Source organism: Toxotes jaculatrix, chromosome 23 (assembly GCF_017976425.1).
Source record: "Toxotes jaculatrix isolate fToxJac2 chromosome 23, fToxJac2.pri, whole genome shotgun sequence".
Lineage (NCBI taxonomy): Eukaryota > Metazoa > Chordata > Actinopteri > Toxotidae > Toxotes > Toxotes jaculatrix.
Genome location: NC_054416.1, coordinates 15,052,972 through 15,068,717, shown reverse-complemented (window position 1 = coordinate 15,068,717; position 15,746 = coordinate 15,052,972). Strand labels below are relative to the sequence as shown.

General features: G+C 40.6%; 1 protein-coding gene across 1 annotated transcript; it reads left to right on the top strand.

The window, feature by feature from the left end:
* Window positions 1-6,871: 6,871 nt before the first annotated feature.
* On the top strand, window positions 6,872-13,544 carry si:dkey-6n21.12 (schwannomin-interacting protein 1). The gene is made up of 7 exons (XM_041030693.1): window positions 6,872-7,218; window positions 8,263-8,522; window positions 8,928-9,052; window positions 10,368-10,479; window positions 10,654-10,779; window positions 10,894-11,011; window positions 12,004-13,544. Exons 2-7 carry the CDS (start codon window positions 8,265-8,267, stop codon window positions 12,102-12,104), a joined length of 840 nt encoding a protein of 279 aa, XP_040886627.1. The 5' UTR covers window positions 6,872-7,218; window positions 8,263-8,264; the 3' UTR covers window positions 12,105-13,544.
* The last annotated feature ends 2,202 nt before the right edge of the window (window positions 13,545-15,746 follow it).

The following is a 15,746-nucleotide window of genomic DNA, read 5'->3' as shown; positions in this document are numbered from 1 at the left end:
CATGGAAACCAAGGTGGATGTGTTGGGTAGGTGGGGTGGATGCTGAATTACCGCATTATTTGATGTTGCAAAATGTGTAAATGAGTAACTGTTAGCGATAGGGACAGGGCGTGTTCTGAGGCGTGTATCTGAGCCTGTGTGTGTGTGTGCGTGTATATACATGTGTGCTTTTTGACCTCTCAGCAGTTCCCATAGAGGGTGGGGATGCCCATCAAACACTATATTACAAATAAGAATCTGTACTGTGAGACATTATAAAGCTTGTTGTGTAATAAAAAGAATACTTTGATCACATGGACCCACCCTACTGTCTATCGATGTGTGTGGGGAAAGGGGATTGCCTTGCCTGTGTCCAAGTATTTATTCTTGGGCAAAAACAATACTAGGATCTGAGTAAACACAGATTTACTCATGCTTTCTGCAGACCCCTCACCACCAAGTAAGGGACCATGCTGAGACTGTCATAAAAAGTTGACTGTCAGCTTCTGGCAACCCTCATTTCAAACTGAATTCATGGATTAGATGTTGTTAGCTAACTTGTGAATGTTGCTCAGACATGATTTTATTAAACAAATTTATCAGAGTAGGTGAAAGTTCCTCCCAGAGTGAATTAAGACATCAGGTCCTTTAGAAAGAATAACGCTAATGTAAGTAACAGCTAATCAATCCAAACCTTCATCTTCTTTCAATCTAATGGAAGAAATATCCATCCACCCAGACCGCTTATGCTCTTAAGGGTCACAGCTCTCACCCAATCCCAGCCAACATTGGGCGAGAGACAGGGTCTATGGCCAGTTTATCACAGGCCTGACATACAGAGACAAATATCCATTTAAGTTCACATGGACAGTGGTCTATTTAGAGTCACCAGCTAACCTAATCTGCATGTGTTTGGACAGATATGGGTCATTAAGACATTAATGGCATTTCTAAAGTAAAACTTGTCCAGCTAATTTCTTTGTCAACTGTCAAGCATCAGCAGCCTTAACAACACAGAGGCACAGAAAGGTGAGCTCTCAGGTGAGTGTCACTTGTGATAAGAATGAGGAAAGAGAGACAGAGAATAAAGTGCACACACAAAACTGCTTATTTTAGACATCTGTTAACATAATTCATTCATGCTGCCACATCCCACAGACTTTTGCTTTGTGACATGGAGCATTATCCTGCTTTTGTGATGTCTGCTATGTACAGTTATAAAGAGGATTGCCTTTCATGTATCACCCATCTGTGGGGGTGCAGGTAGAGGGGGTGGTTCTGGGATGCAGGCACACACTGTGGAGTCTTCTTGTTGTTTGCCCAAATTAACAAAACACCAAGTAGAGAGAGGCTTCCTGCGTGATGACCTGGTAGACCTGCCTGCACTCTCATACTGAAAACGTAATACTGAAACCATGTTTTTTCTTTCTTTAATAAGACAGGTCAAGAGACATGAGTCATGAAAGATTACTTCATGACTAGAGAAAGAAGATGATCAGTAGAGGGTAACTGCTGTATTGTGCTCAGGTCTTGCACAGTGTTATTCCTAGACCACCTTGCATTCTTTGTATGGGATGGAAATAAAGTAGTGGATTTAAGATCCCTAAGTGTAAAGCAATAAACCATCAGTAAGAAAAAAGGAAGAAAGAAATATGGGAAAAATTCTAATATAACATAATGATATTAATTATGTGTTGCTTGAAACCAAGCAACATATTTGAGCACATACTGTTTCAGCTGTGACATATTCAACACTTTAGAAAAAGAGCTAAAAGATATACATTTTTTCTTGTTATTTGAGGCTTCAGAGTTTATATGATTAAATCTAAAAGGCAATTTTCCTACTTGTTTTTTTCTTCATGTGGGCTTATATTTTCAGCATCATTTGTTACAGTGAGTTAGTTAGACACATGATTATGTTTTTGTCCAACTTTGTTTTCCATATCAACCAGACTTATTTTTCCATGTGCACTTTGACCTCTGGCTTACTCCATCCACAGTCCACTTAGATTTATAGACAAAGAGACTAGCTATCTATCTTTCTATCTATCTAGCTAGCTGGATAGACTATTATTAGCTATTAGCTGTCCAGCTGCTTTCAGTGGTGATCACATTTTTTTCTGTGGCATCAAGGGTGGAGACAGAAGTCATAGTTGTATAGTAATTAACTCTCCACCTATACCAGTCACACCGACCTTACACACACTGACCTTAGTTACAGCTTTATCTCAACTATTAAAACACCTTAGTCACACGTTTCAGTATCAGAGAGGTGGAGGAGGAAAATGGTAGATTTTACAGTAAAGACAAAAAGTGATGGATGAGAGGGTGAGTAGTCCCGGGGGACACCAGGGACACCAGAGGAAAAAGACGTGAAAAACACTATAGGCCAGTGGTGAGGGATAGACAATAGGCTGTGATGAAGGCTAGAGACTGAAGGCTAGAGTAAAGAGACAGATATTACTGTGCAATAAAGGCTTGAGGCCATCAAAGGCCCGAGAAGTGAATTAGATAGCCTCCAATGATAGCAAAAGGCTATGTGATGAAGGGTAGAGACACTTTTAAGGCCTAAAGGGAGGATTAGCTGTTGGTTGGAAACCAGGGAGACCAGAGAAGAGAGACAGATGTTAGCCCGTGATAAAGGCTCAAAGCCACTGAAGGCCTGAGAAGAGGATTAGAAGCTAGCCTGCGATGTATGCTGGAGACCAAAGGCCAGAGAAAAAACATAACTGATAGGGTGCTGTGAAGGTGAGAGGCAGAAGGCCAGAGTAGAGAGAGATGGCTGACTGCCTTCGATGAAGGCTAGCTGCCATCAAACACTTGTGGAGAGATACAGAACATCCTGCAATAAGGAGGTCGTCAAGAGAGGATTGGCCTGCAGTGAAGGTCGGAGGTTGTCAGTGGATAGAGACTGACATTAGCATGCAAAGAAGGAGAAGAGAAAGACAAATGTTAGTTTGTTTCAAAGGGAGAGCCATGGAAGACCAGCAGAGAGACGGTCCTTAGTCCACGATCAAAGCGATACCAGAATACCGGAAGAGACACATAGATATCAATGTGCAGAAGTCCCAAGAATGTTGGAATATCATGTTTTAGTTCATGGTACACAAACCAATCACCCACACAGCCTACTAACCAAATACAGGACAAACCAAATATCCCCCAGGTCTTCATACCAGCTAAGTATAGGCTACACCAACATGACCCTGGTGGACCATAACATACATCAACTTGTGCAATGCAAACCAAACCTGCAAGTAACTGTTTTTTTTTTTTTCCAGTCTTACAGATAAATCACAAGACTGACTCTGTTTTTCTTCACTAAGTATTGAGGTAACGATGAGGAAAAAGCTCTAGCTGTTTCTGCAGGATCCCGGTAAGAATATAGGCTAGTAAATTTCTTGCCCATTTCTCAGCTAAAGCTACATGGTAAAGTCCTGTAAACATTTGTTCACACATGCATCCTAATAGACTCTACAGTCAGTAAACCTAATGAAAACCAAATGAAACACCAGTTTGGTGTCATATTGAATTCAATTCAGTTCAATTAAATTTTATTTATATAGCGCCTTCCACAATCAAAATTGTCTCAAAGCGCTTTACAGAGACCCAGAGCCTGACCCCAGAGCAAGCACTTAAGGCGCCAGTGGCAAGGAAAAACTCCCTTTTAAGGAGGAAGAAACCTTGAGCAGAACCCGGCTCAAATGGGGGACCCTCCTGCCGATGGCTGGGCTGGGTAAAAGGAGGAAAAGGAGGAAGGAAGGACAGCTGGGAATGGAGGAGAGAAGGACAAGAACATGCAGCATAATGCAAACAAGGTTGGCAATGGACAATGTTAGAGGGCCAGCATTTAGATTACAGTTAGTGAACAGTTAGTGGATAATGTGTGCTCAGCATATTACAGTTATGATAGGAGACAGAGCACAGAAGCAAAAAGCTGTCATAATTAGTAATTATTTACATTACAGTCTGCATAGAATATTAATCCAATATTTATCTGTAGCAGAGTGGAACATTAAACGTGTTAGAAATGGATAATTATAGACAATAAACAGCAGCAGGTGGGTGGAGCTAGGTCCACAGAACATGCAGCTCCGGAGCCAGAGATACCTGCAGAAAGGTACAGAGAAAGAGAGACCAGAGAGAAACAAGCACAGGACTACGGGACAGAGAGGACACAGATAATGACATGGAATAAAGGCTAATACATGTGAGAGTGGGTCTGAGGAGAGAAATACGGTGGTAAATATGTCTCTCTTATCTTGTGGTGGGTTGCTGTGTCTTCAGTTGAGTCCTCTTGAAAGCTGCTGTTGTCACTTGGTGCTCTTCTAACTGGATCAAATGAAATACATCATTAGGTCAGTTTTCAAAGTGAATGAATAATTTTTAAAAAATCACTTTTTGTTTTTCTTGGCTCGAATCTTCAGGTTCATCCTGTCACTGTTGTGGTTGCAGGGCCATCTATTTTTTTCCATCAGTTATGAAAATCAAGATTTAACTTTAGTTAATGTAGTTGGCGTTATATTGGCTTCTTGTATTAGTCCTTAGTCCATGAGATACTGATTTGTGTTCAGGTGATACATGTTCTTTGTGTTCTTGTGTGCAGGACGCTGTCAGTTTCAACAGAAACACAAACTTAGAGCTGATATAACCACTGAGTTTTTCAAAAACAGCTCTCTGTGTCCATGTGATTGGATGGTGATAAAGGACTGCAAAAGATGGAACTGGAGGAAACCTCACTGGACAAGCCCATTCCAGGTGCTTCTGGTGACTGACTCCACAGTGGAGGTGGTCTAGAGAGTTTCCTGGATCCATGCCAGTAAGAAAGCAGCAGGGGAGGACACACAAGGGGAGGGCAATCAGGGCAGCAAGGGTTCAGACTGGTCCATCCAGAGAGAAAGAGCAACCTCTACTGGCAGTTTAAAAACCCCACAGGTTTACTCCACCTTTAATAAAGAGGAGGGAGCAACATCACATCCTGCAAAGCTGAGACAAAAGAGCAAGTTAGAAGAAAGAGAGAGGGACCCCATCATGTGGTTTAAAAACTCATCAGTACTCTCCACCAAGTAAGCAAGGCACATGAGTAAATATGCATTATTACCTTGAGGTACCAACAAAGGTTCAAAATAGCACTGGGCATTATTTTATGATTTGATTGTATGATTATATGATTCCAATTCAATTCAAAGGAGAGGAATTCCCATATTTTGGGTGTGACTTGTACTTATTACATTGGGTGACTTTATTTACCTAAATCTGCTGACACTGCAAGTGGAAAAGATTAGCTTTTATGTGAATTTTCCTCTCTAACTCATTATTTGTTATCTGCACAGAAACTCCTTATTTGTTATCAGTTCTGGCCGAGGTCAGACTTCGATGGGCCATGGGAGGACTGTATGATTGTGTAAATCCCTAGAAAACCAGTTCAGACCAGTGTGATTCAGATGTGTGAACTATAAATGGCTTTGCCTTCGTTGTCTTGCATCTTGCTCTGACATTCGAGTGGGATCCATGTTAACTTGATCGCAATGAATGTTCTGGGACTTGGTGTTTGGAACACATTAACACCTGAATTGTAAGCTGATTTTCAGCAAGAATGTCCACATTGCTAGCACGGAAGTTCTGGCTGACAATGTCCACACAGTTTGACGAGCAAGCTGAATGACTGAAATTCTTTGAGCCATGTATTAAAGCAAATTCTAAGGCTTCAAAATTGCTAAGCTACCGACCAAGACTGATCTTGGTCCTTGAAGGTAGGACATTCTTGGACTACCAAAGAAAGAGTAGAAGGATATCAGGGAGATAGTCATCAGTGTTCATAAAAATGCATTGCTAATACACCATAGCCGGTCATCATTCAGTTCCACCTGAGATGAAGTGTGGAAGAAGAACAATAAGGTCAAGGTCTGTAGTGAAATGCACATCTGTCTCTAGGAAGATTTTTGCAAAGACGATTGGGAAGTAAAACAAGAAGCTAGGAGGCTTAGCAAAAATGCATAGTTGAGTAAAGGAGGTGTCTTAACTGACGGAAGGGAATGGACCCAGTTAATGAGAATGCTGAAGTGACCTTCTTAGCTGGAACACTTTATACAGTTGTTTGAACAGATGCCCCAAGTTCAAGATTCACTTAAGTTTGGGTTAATTAACTTGTATTAACAAGTATTGCTCAGCCCTGCTATATTTTACAAGGTTTAGAAAATATTTTTTAATTCATTTGAACTACTTTCTTCTCAGTATTCTCTTTTTTTAAAATCTTTGAATGTAAGGCATGTAAGAAAAGATTTAAAGCTACATTTATTTTTGGATTTAAATTTATGAAAGCAATTTTTCATACATATATTCTGCCACAAGAAACTCATCCAACTGACAATGTTATTGGTATTTGGGGGAAAAAATGTGTGGAAGTGGAAAGACCATTTTCTAATTAAGTGTGATTTTGAGGTTTGCTTGTACAATTTAATCTGAAGTTCATAGCAACCCACGAAATGTTATGTTAAAAGGCTAGTATTTCTTAAACTGAAAGAAACACATAAGGTTATTAGTAGCTGAGCATGTTAATCAGAGATTTAGAATAGAAATTTACCTTGTAGTTTTTAGACAAAACAAATGAACACTTAATAAATAAAGGGGAAATAAAGGGGGGAATTCAACAAGTAAGCTAACATGTACACGGTAGGTGCCTGGGTAGGTCCTTGTCTATCTGTCCCGCAGCTTAACTTTTGAGTGAGAAACAATACACGCCAACCTTTAGACAAGAAGCAGCTCAAAGTTGTAGCCTGTACCAAGCAGTTAACGCTACTAACTTGAACGTTAGCAAGAGGAAGAAAGCTAAGAAAGCATTTATTTTGAAGGCAGCAACAGGAAGTGCCAGATGTGAATATTCAGGCGCAAACATGTTCCTGCCCGTGAAATTCCTCAGGTTGGACTCTTTTTGTTCGAGTGTTTGGACCAAGGCTGAGTGAATATCTCCAGAGATAGTAGGCTAAATGATAACCTGCCTCAAAGACACAGTGTGCGTAGGGGTGCAGACTAAGACCACTGAGGTCTGAATCTGATTTTTTCCCCCACTTCTCTAGCTTTGTTGAGTAAAAAGGGCAGCGAGAGTGAAACTCCATGGAAAGGAGAGGAAGGAGGAGGAAAACTAGGAGGAGCTGAGGACGGAGCAGAGCAATGTGGCAAAACTCTCAACTCCTCTGCCAACGAGATCAGTAAACTTGAGTTTGTAACGCGGAGAAAGTGGTAAGTGACTTTTATCAATATATATGTTTATAATGGAAGTTTGGTGTGATACACTCCTTATGGTTAAACATTTGCCGCCAGAAGAACAGTTTGGAAAGAAAAGCTAACGGCGCAGAACCAGACTTCAGCGGCTTCTTCTCAGGTCCAACTTCTAAGCGACGTAAGGCCAGTAGGGGGCATTGTTGAGTCATTTTCAAGACGAAGAAGAAAAAGAAAAATGTAATGAATAAGCAAGATGAGGGTAGCTTCAAATAACAGCAACTTCTGGCTAGTTAATAACTACTGAACATGGCAGTGTATTTAGAGTGTGTATTTAACGTCTAAAGAAACTGATACTCGCACATCACACAGTCAAAGGTTGTTCCTAATGGAAATGAGTCCAAGTAACTGTGATACCAAAAAGTACTTCTTTTGATACCTCATCTTAAGAATATGTTTTATTTTAAAGCTTTTTTTCTTTCATTCTTTTCATTCATTCATGCTGCCTGAGAAAGCTTGAAATGTAATCCAGAGTAGCTGCTTTTCTTTGTTCTACGTGCCATTATTGCCTGTATTCATTCACATATTGAGCACATTAAGATCTTTATTTTTGTATCTCATGCACCCCTGTCCTTTTTCTCCACTGTGTTTTTTTTTAAGTGTGGAATTACCTTCAGAACAGCTATAAGTGTTCTTCCATAACTCACAGGGTATTTAATATCCCAAAAAATGAATGGTCAGTTCTGTGAACGTAATAGTAAGACATGAGAGGTGTTGTCCTACAAGTAATTTTCAAGTAAATCCCTTTTAGATGTGGTGAAAATACTGTAATCAGTCAATGAAATACCCACCTTGTTTTACCCTTGTTAAACTGTAGAATATCAAGTCCTTCCAGGTAATTAAAAAGCCCAAATTCCTAGAAAAAAATGGAGTTCATGACTTCAGCGTCTTTAATGGTGGCCACAGTCCTGATATTAGGCAGCCAGCAACAACTAGTTGTCTTTTAATTGTATAATTAACTTGTATAATATTTTAACCTGTATCCTGCTACTTCCACCACTGTAGAGATGGAGGGAGAGAAGGAGAGACAGAGGCAGCAGAGGGAGGAGAAAGAGAGTAATGAGGCTGAAGATGACAGGAGGAGCGACGATGATGCTGACAACGAAGAGGAGGAGGATGAAGATTCGGAGGGTGCAGCGCTGGTCTGGCAGGAAGGCTATGGTGAGGACAATCTGGGCCTTCCCATAATGCACTGGGAAGCACTCAGCTTGCGCATCGCTGAGCTGGAGAAGCAAGAAGAGGAGAAGAAGGAGAAAAGGGCAAAGGTTAGAGGTCACAGTGTGTATGACAGTTTTATTGTCTCTGTAATAGAGTTTGTACAGGAGAATATATTTCACCGTCCTGTTCCAGAAATCAGGTTTGGTGAAAACTTTTGAGTTTGCCTTTTGGCCTTAGGATGTTTTGTGGCTCACAGATTCCTAAAAAGCTCTCATCACTCGTGATGAGTAGTGGGTGGTATATGTTCTGTCTGATACAACATTCAAACCAATACAGTGATGTGGATCACATCTTTATTGTGACACAGTTAAAATGTGATCCACTGTTGATTTGTACAAAGCTACACTCACCTGAGTTTACCACAGTAAACAGCTCAGTCACTCTACAGTAATTACAGAAAAATAGGACAGGACAGGAAAATATTTGTTTAACACGTTTGGTGTGGTTTTCAGAGTGGAGTTTCTCTGGAGAGAGGCAGAGCTCCAGTGAGCTGGGCCGAAGAGAGAGGCAGGAGGGCAGAGAGCTGGGAAGACGGAGACGATGCCTGCAACAGCCACGTGCTGGCGCTCACTTCCCGGTACGCACACACTTGATAGACCAAAGATCTGTCCGGGTTTACACCTCCTCTCAATAGGCTTTTTACAGTGTTATTACTACTTTTACTTGAGTAAATGGTCCTCAGCCTTTTGCAGCAGCTGTTTGTTAAGTGCAAACACAGCTTAGTTTGAACATAATTCCGCTATAACTGCTACACAACACAGACAGGATCAGAGCCCTCAGTATTCAGATTTAAGGAAACACAGCTGCAACAGACCTGCTGTACAAAGTACAGCCAAACAATGAAGTTAGATAATCTTAAATCTTGATCTTTCACTGATGAAAGGTCACTCTCTGAGATCATTTTCCAGTACAGCCAACTGAGTTTTGTTGTAGAATCAGTAGAGATGGTGTAGATGATCAGTAGTATGGAGTTTAGGCTGAAACTAACAGAATAGAAATTTGTAGACCTCTTCACACAGTCTGATTCATCTTCTGTGGTGGGTTTGGGGGAAATTTACTCACAGCCTTTATTATTTTGTCCAGTAAAATAAATTATATCTCTATAGTGCCGAATCATAACAGAAGTCATCTGAAGGCACTTAATATAGAGCAGGTTTAAACCATACTCTTTCTAATATATATATTATTTACAGTGACCTAACATTTCCCCCAAGAGCAGCACTTGGTGACAGTGGAGAAGAAAACTCCCTTTAACAGGTAGAAACCTTGAACAGAACCAGACTCATGGAGGGAGGAGAGAGAGGGAGAGAGGCAGAGAGGGAGGAGCAAGGGACAGAGAGACAGGGGTGGGGGCAGAGATAGAGGGAGGGAGAGAGGGGGGTGGAAAGAATACAGTAGGATTAGTAATAGGACTAATAACAATACAAACAATAATAATAATAGTAGAACTAATAATGATAGTCAGACTAATAATAGGACTAATTATAATAATGAATGAGACTGATTATGGGGGCAGTAGGTGGTCCACAGATCCAGACTCTACACCTCTGGGGGCAGATGAACCTGCAGAGAGAGACAAGAAAGAACAGAACTACAGGAAAGTGAAGAAGTTAGTGACATGTATTAATGGGAAATGAATGAGAACAGAAGGGGGGGGGGGGGCTCAGTGCATCATGGGAAGTCCCCCAGCAGTCTAGGCCTGGGCTGCTTAAGATATGAGCTCATAGTATCCTGTGAGCTCATACGAGGTAAATGTTTGGTCACGGTGCTTGGAAACCTGTGGATGTCATTTTACTACCACACACTGTTGAGTCAAGTCAGACATGTCCCTGAACGCACCACCAGTATAAATTCAACACATGATGTCTGTTTGACTGTTGTGTATCCTCCAGCCTGCAGACACAGATGAATCTTCAGCTCTGCTTCATCAACAACAGTGAAAGTGAGGAGGAGGAGGAGGAGAAGGAAGGAGATATCAGCAAGAAGGAAAGCTCCAACACATGGGTAACAACCCCCAAAACAAGTTCCTGACTATAGAATAGTATGGGTTAGATAAGGTGGGATGAGTCTGAGTTGCCTTTATAATTGCAGAAGTGGGAAGCAGTGCATAATATAAAAACTATGAAGCAGATGGAGTCACATCCTCCTCTTTCCCCTTGTCCTTCCCTGCTCCTAAAGAGAGCGTCTGTTCAGGTTCCTAAGAATCCTCAGCCTGCGTCCAAGACAGAGAAACCAAAATCCAGGGGCTTCAGGAACACTCTGAGGAACCTACGAGACAGACTGAGAATAGACCACAAAACACTGGTGAGAATAACGTTACAGCGTGGAGCATGTCATGGCATTGTAGTGATTTTTTGTCTTTCACTGCCAAACACAGTTTCATCACAGCTCTCCTCCTCTTTCCTCTCCTCTTCTCAGACTGCAGCACGTAGTGATCCCGTAATCCAGAGGCGACATTTGGAGCGCCGTGATTTACAGAGCTTCAGTGTGGAGGAGCTAAATGCTCTTTGTACATCTCTTAGCAAGACCATACAAGGTACACACCCACACAGTAATAATGACAGTCACTTACAATCAGCAGTAGCACTTATCATATGAATGGTACGCTCTTGAGGCCCAAGTACGTACTGTTCGTTTGTGCACAGTAATGAGAAGGAGAAATGTCTGTGTGCAATCCATGCATCCACTGGATGTTAGCTAGCAACTAGCTAGCGGTCATTAATTTGTGTCACCACACTGTTGTATAATCAAACAGTGTGAATGTGATTATATTTTCAATGATAACATTTCTTCATCCAAAGGAAATGCAATGTTAATATCAGTGTGAGGGAACCTTCAGTGGTGACATCTACATGCGGTTTGTTGTTTATTATGGTTGTGCTGTCTTTGTGCGATGAGCACAAACGAGTTTCTCGTTTATGTGCTTCACACCTTTCCTCCTCTCTCCTCCTCTCCTTTTCTCTGCTTTTTTCCTCCCTCCTCCACTCCTCCTCTCCTTTCCTGTCTTCTTCCACCCACTTCTCTTCTCTTCCTCCCCTCTCCTCTCTCCCTCCCTCCTCCTCTTATCCTCTCTCCTGTTAGGTGCATATGGGGAAACTGATATTTTGGAAAAACCTGTCTGAGCGTAGTCAGCATTGCCCATAAAGAGAGATGGACACTGATTTAAACATTAGACACGTACTATAAGCCTATAGTACATATTTTAACAGGCTATCTAATGTTAGAGTGAGTGTCCATGCTACGTGGCTAATGTTAAGCTATAGTACATGTTTCAAATGATAAGTCATGTTGGAGGTCAACAAATGATAAGCTAATGTTTACCAGCAGAGTTAGCTTGTCACCGTCTTGGGGTCATCCTTTAGGGTTTTTTTTTTCTAAGAATCGATTGACCAATCAAAACTTCAACTTCGACTAAGACTCCTCTCAGGGACTGTTTGCTCAACTATCAGGGGTGCAGCTCTACTCTAAAGTGCTGCTTTTCATTAAAAATGGCATTTTCACCTTTTTTTCTTTTTTTGTCCACATCAGACCTGAGCTCAGAGCTAGTTGGTCGTCTCCAGGTTCGGGACCAGCTGAGGACAGAGCAGGACGCCATGCTGCTGGAGGTCCAGGATCTGACATCACTGTGAAACCTGCTTTTCACACCCAGCTGATGTTGATTTGTTGTAGCCCCTCCCTCCCCAAACATCTCAATCTGACCAAAATCTGAAGTCTGACCTGCCAATCACTGTCACTCCCTGAAAGGTCATTTTCTGTGCTGGATGTTTCTAAAGGACATTTTGTTTCACTAAAAGACAGACACCAGCTGTGGTTTCACCTGTCACCTGTCTGAGGCATGGCAAAGCCTTAAGGTACCGTAAGCTGAGCTGGACACAAGATCCAAGCAGTGGAAAGACACTAGTTGAGGATCAGTAACCTGTTTTATCTGTGCGTCCACAGGAAATACATTGGGTCATGTTAAACCAGCTTAACACCATCAAGCCACCAAGTGGCGAGGTGATGAGAGGACAGAGCTGCTCACCATTATCTGACAGCTTTTGTTTTTACAGCAATCTCATCTGTGCTGACAGCTTATATCGCACACTACAAGATGTGGAGGAGAAACCATCCTCAGGCTCTGATGCTCACTTCTGACAGTGGCATTTACAGAGGAAGGAACACAGCTGAAAGTCAACACACAAAGCAGAAAGATTGAACCCCCCTGTTTTTTTTAACACAGAAATGTCTGTATGTAACATTTTGACATCCTGTGTTGATGTACCATTACCCTGTGTGTGGAGTTTTATTACTACAGAGAAATGTTTTGATCAGCAGGTCTCTGTTATGTTTGGATCCTGTTGCACACACAGGAACTCCAGGTGGCGTGATACATATTCCCAATGATTCCACCAATCGTGGCAGTAACATGCTAAGAATCCCAGCTAGTAAACCTATGTATGGACACAAATAACAGATTTTTGTATGTTTTTTAAAACCAGCCTTGTGAAGAGGAAGAGAGAGAGAAATTACCTTCATTGTATTGGTTACACCCCAAAGGTGTGTTTTGGATTGTGAAAGTGAGACTGAAAGAAAGTGTGTTTACAGGAAGTTGCACATCGGGAAAGTCTACTGAAAGAGAAATATACTCAAATTGAAATCAAAATTTTACTCCCAATCAGTGAAGTGAGGATAACAAGGGAGGCCTGTTAAGGCTTGCGTTAAGGCTTTAACATGTTGCTGTGTTTAGCATAATTTCTTAAGGTTTGAACTGCAATATAAAAGGAATTAATGATAAGAAGCTGCTAATTCTGCCAACTGAACAATATGTCTTTTGTGGTTTTCTACTTAATTTCATGTTCTTTTCAGAAAATGTTGTCTTTGTGTAGGCTTTTTAGGCGAAGTCTTAAACGTGCTCTTATGTACAACAAATGAAGCACATTTTTATTTTTCTTCTCCAAAGTGCTTGTTCTGGATATGTAAGGGAAGATATTTTAATCTTTTTGTTCAATCAGTTTGTTTTTTTGTGAGTTTTTTGATAAGTTTTTTGATATTTTTCATGTAAGAAACACCATATAAAAACATTGTCTACCCTTTATCTCGATTCATTCAGTCCAGTTTGCTGCTCTCGCTCAGGAGGGCTGATGGCGTGAGATGAGTTTCATTTGCAATGAAATTAAAACACATTTTTAAAACGGCAAAGGAGAACTTTGCTTTGCTGAATTTAGCACCCAACAGCTGATGTGTGGGAGCCCTATTAGCTGTGAGTGGACATCACTTTATACACATCTTTAGTATATCCAAAATCTGTAACCTGCTGTGATTGGTCTGTTGGCCTGAGCAGGATGTTTTTTCTGGGCCTCTCTGAGCCGTCAGAATCTACATGTGTTTTGAAGCCAAACCAAAAAATTTCACAGCATACCTTCCAGCTTGAATCTGATCCAAAATGAGGGAGACAATGAACATCAGCAACCAAGATGACAGTCCTCTGTGACATTTTCCTCAGGTAAAATACTGCTCAGGTTACTTCTATATCAACCTGTCACATAATGTTAAGTCAGTGTTTGTTCATAAACTCTGTAATTCTGTTTTAGCTTTGTGTTTACAGGTACATTTGTGAGAAGAAGTCTGCAGAGCCCAGTCAAGTAGAAAATATTTGTTATGAGGAGCTACAGAGGCAATGTGGCACAGTGTGTGATGTAAACACAGCACTTACCGGGAAGTAGGGGTGGAAAGTAGGATATTAAACAACAGACAAAACATTAAGTGAAACATTAGTCAAGAAATTTATGTTATATAGTCTTTATCCTGTGTTACCATGTCAACATAACTCAAATAATTACTGATCTTATAGAGTAACTTTGTAACTATGATAGATTCAAGGTTCAAGACTCCATTTTACTCAGGTCCAAGTGAACAAGGGTGTTTTGATTCTTCTGCAGATGAACATGATGTGTACGCTATGGGTTAGATACTGTATGTACAGTTTAAACAGCAGTAAAATATGAACATTGATTTCAGTTTGCACACAATAACAATGTAGGCAAATAACTGTTAGACATGGAGCTCCACAAGGTTCTTGGATGCTATGATCAGCTCTATTCACCTTATATATGCTTTCCCTAGGTAACATTATTTGGAACCACTAAATATACTTACATCACTATGCAGACAATACCCAATTTTACTTGTAAATGAAGCCTGAGGACAAAAATTAGTTAGCTAAACTTCAAACATGCATGAAGGACATCATTTTCTATTATTCTCTACTATTATTCAACTCAGGCAGAACTGAAATTATTGTACTTATTGTACCCTGAGCATATCCTGATGTAATATTACAAAAACAGGCACATCCTGTCTCAAAATGATGTTAGAGAAACTTGTCCATGGTTTTGTTGCTTCTAGGTTGGAGTATTGCAATTCCTTATTATCTACCTGCCCCCAACAAGTCTCTAAAGACTCTGTAAGTGACTCAAAATCTGCATCTTGAGTCTTGACAGGAACAGGAAAATCATATTTCTTCTGTATTAGCTTCTCTGCATCCCTGTAAAATCCAGAAAAGAATCTAAAATCTTGCTCATCACCTACAAAACCCTCAATGTTCCAGGTACCATCATATCTTAAGCAGCTCATATTATTCTATGACCCCACTAGAACACTGTGCTCCCAGAATGCAAGCTTACTTATGGTTCCTAGAGTTTCCAAAAGTAGGGTTGTTTTTTTTTTTTGTCAGTTTAAGATTTTAGCCAGTCTATCCAACCGTTTGTTCCAGAGTCAGAATTAGTGGAAAAAGATTTCATGATTTTAATATTGAGGATAAAATAATTTGACGAGTCCTCCTTTTGTCTAGTGCCGCTGGCTCAATCACGTCGAAATTTAGAAACATCTAAATCTAACTGGCTGTGAGGACATGGATGCTGCCTCTGCAAGTTGCCAGGTTGCTCAGATATTCTCTGTTTTGTTAAAATTATTCTTATTATGGTGTGGGGCTGCCACTGAGGCTTTAATGTGGCTTTTTCAGGATTTCAGTTTCAGTGTGGAGATTAGATTTAAATTTAGATTTCGGGGAAGAGTTGAGGTTATTTCGGGCTATGGTGTAGATTCGGTTTATTCATATAGAAACAGAAGTTTAGACTTATAGATACATTTGCCTGGTTTCGTTCTAATATCCTATAATGTTATCCTATCTTATAATATATCCTCACGTTCTAATATAAGTAAAGCTTGAAGCTTCATTGGAATGAAATTAGGAAAAGTTGTGGCATATTATTGGTCTTATATTGTTGCAACTC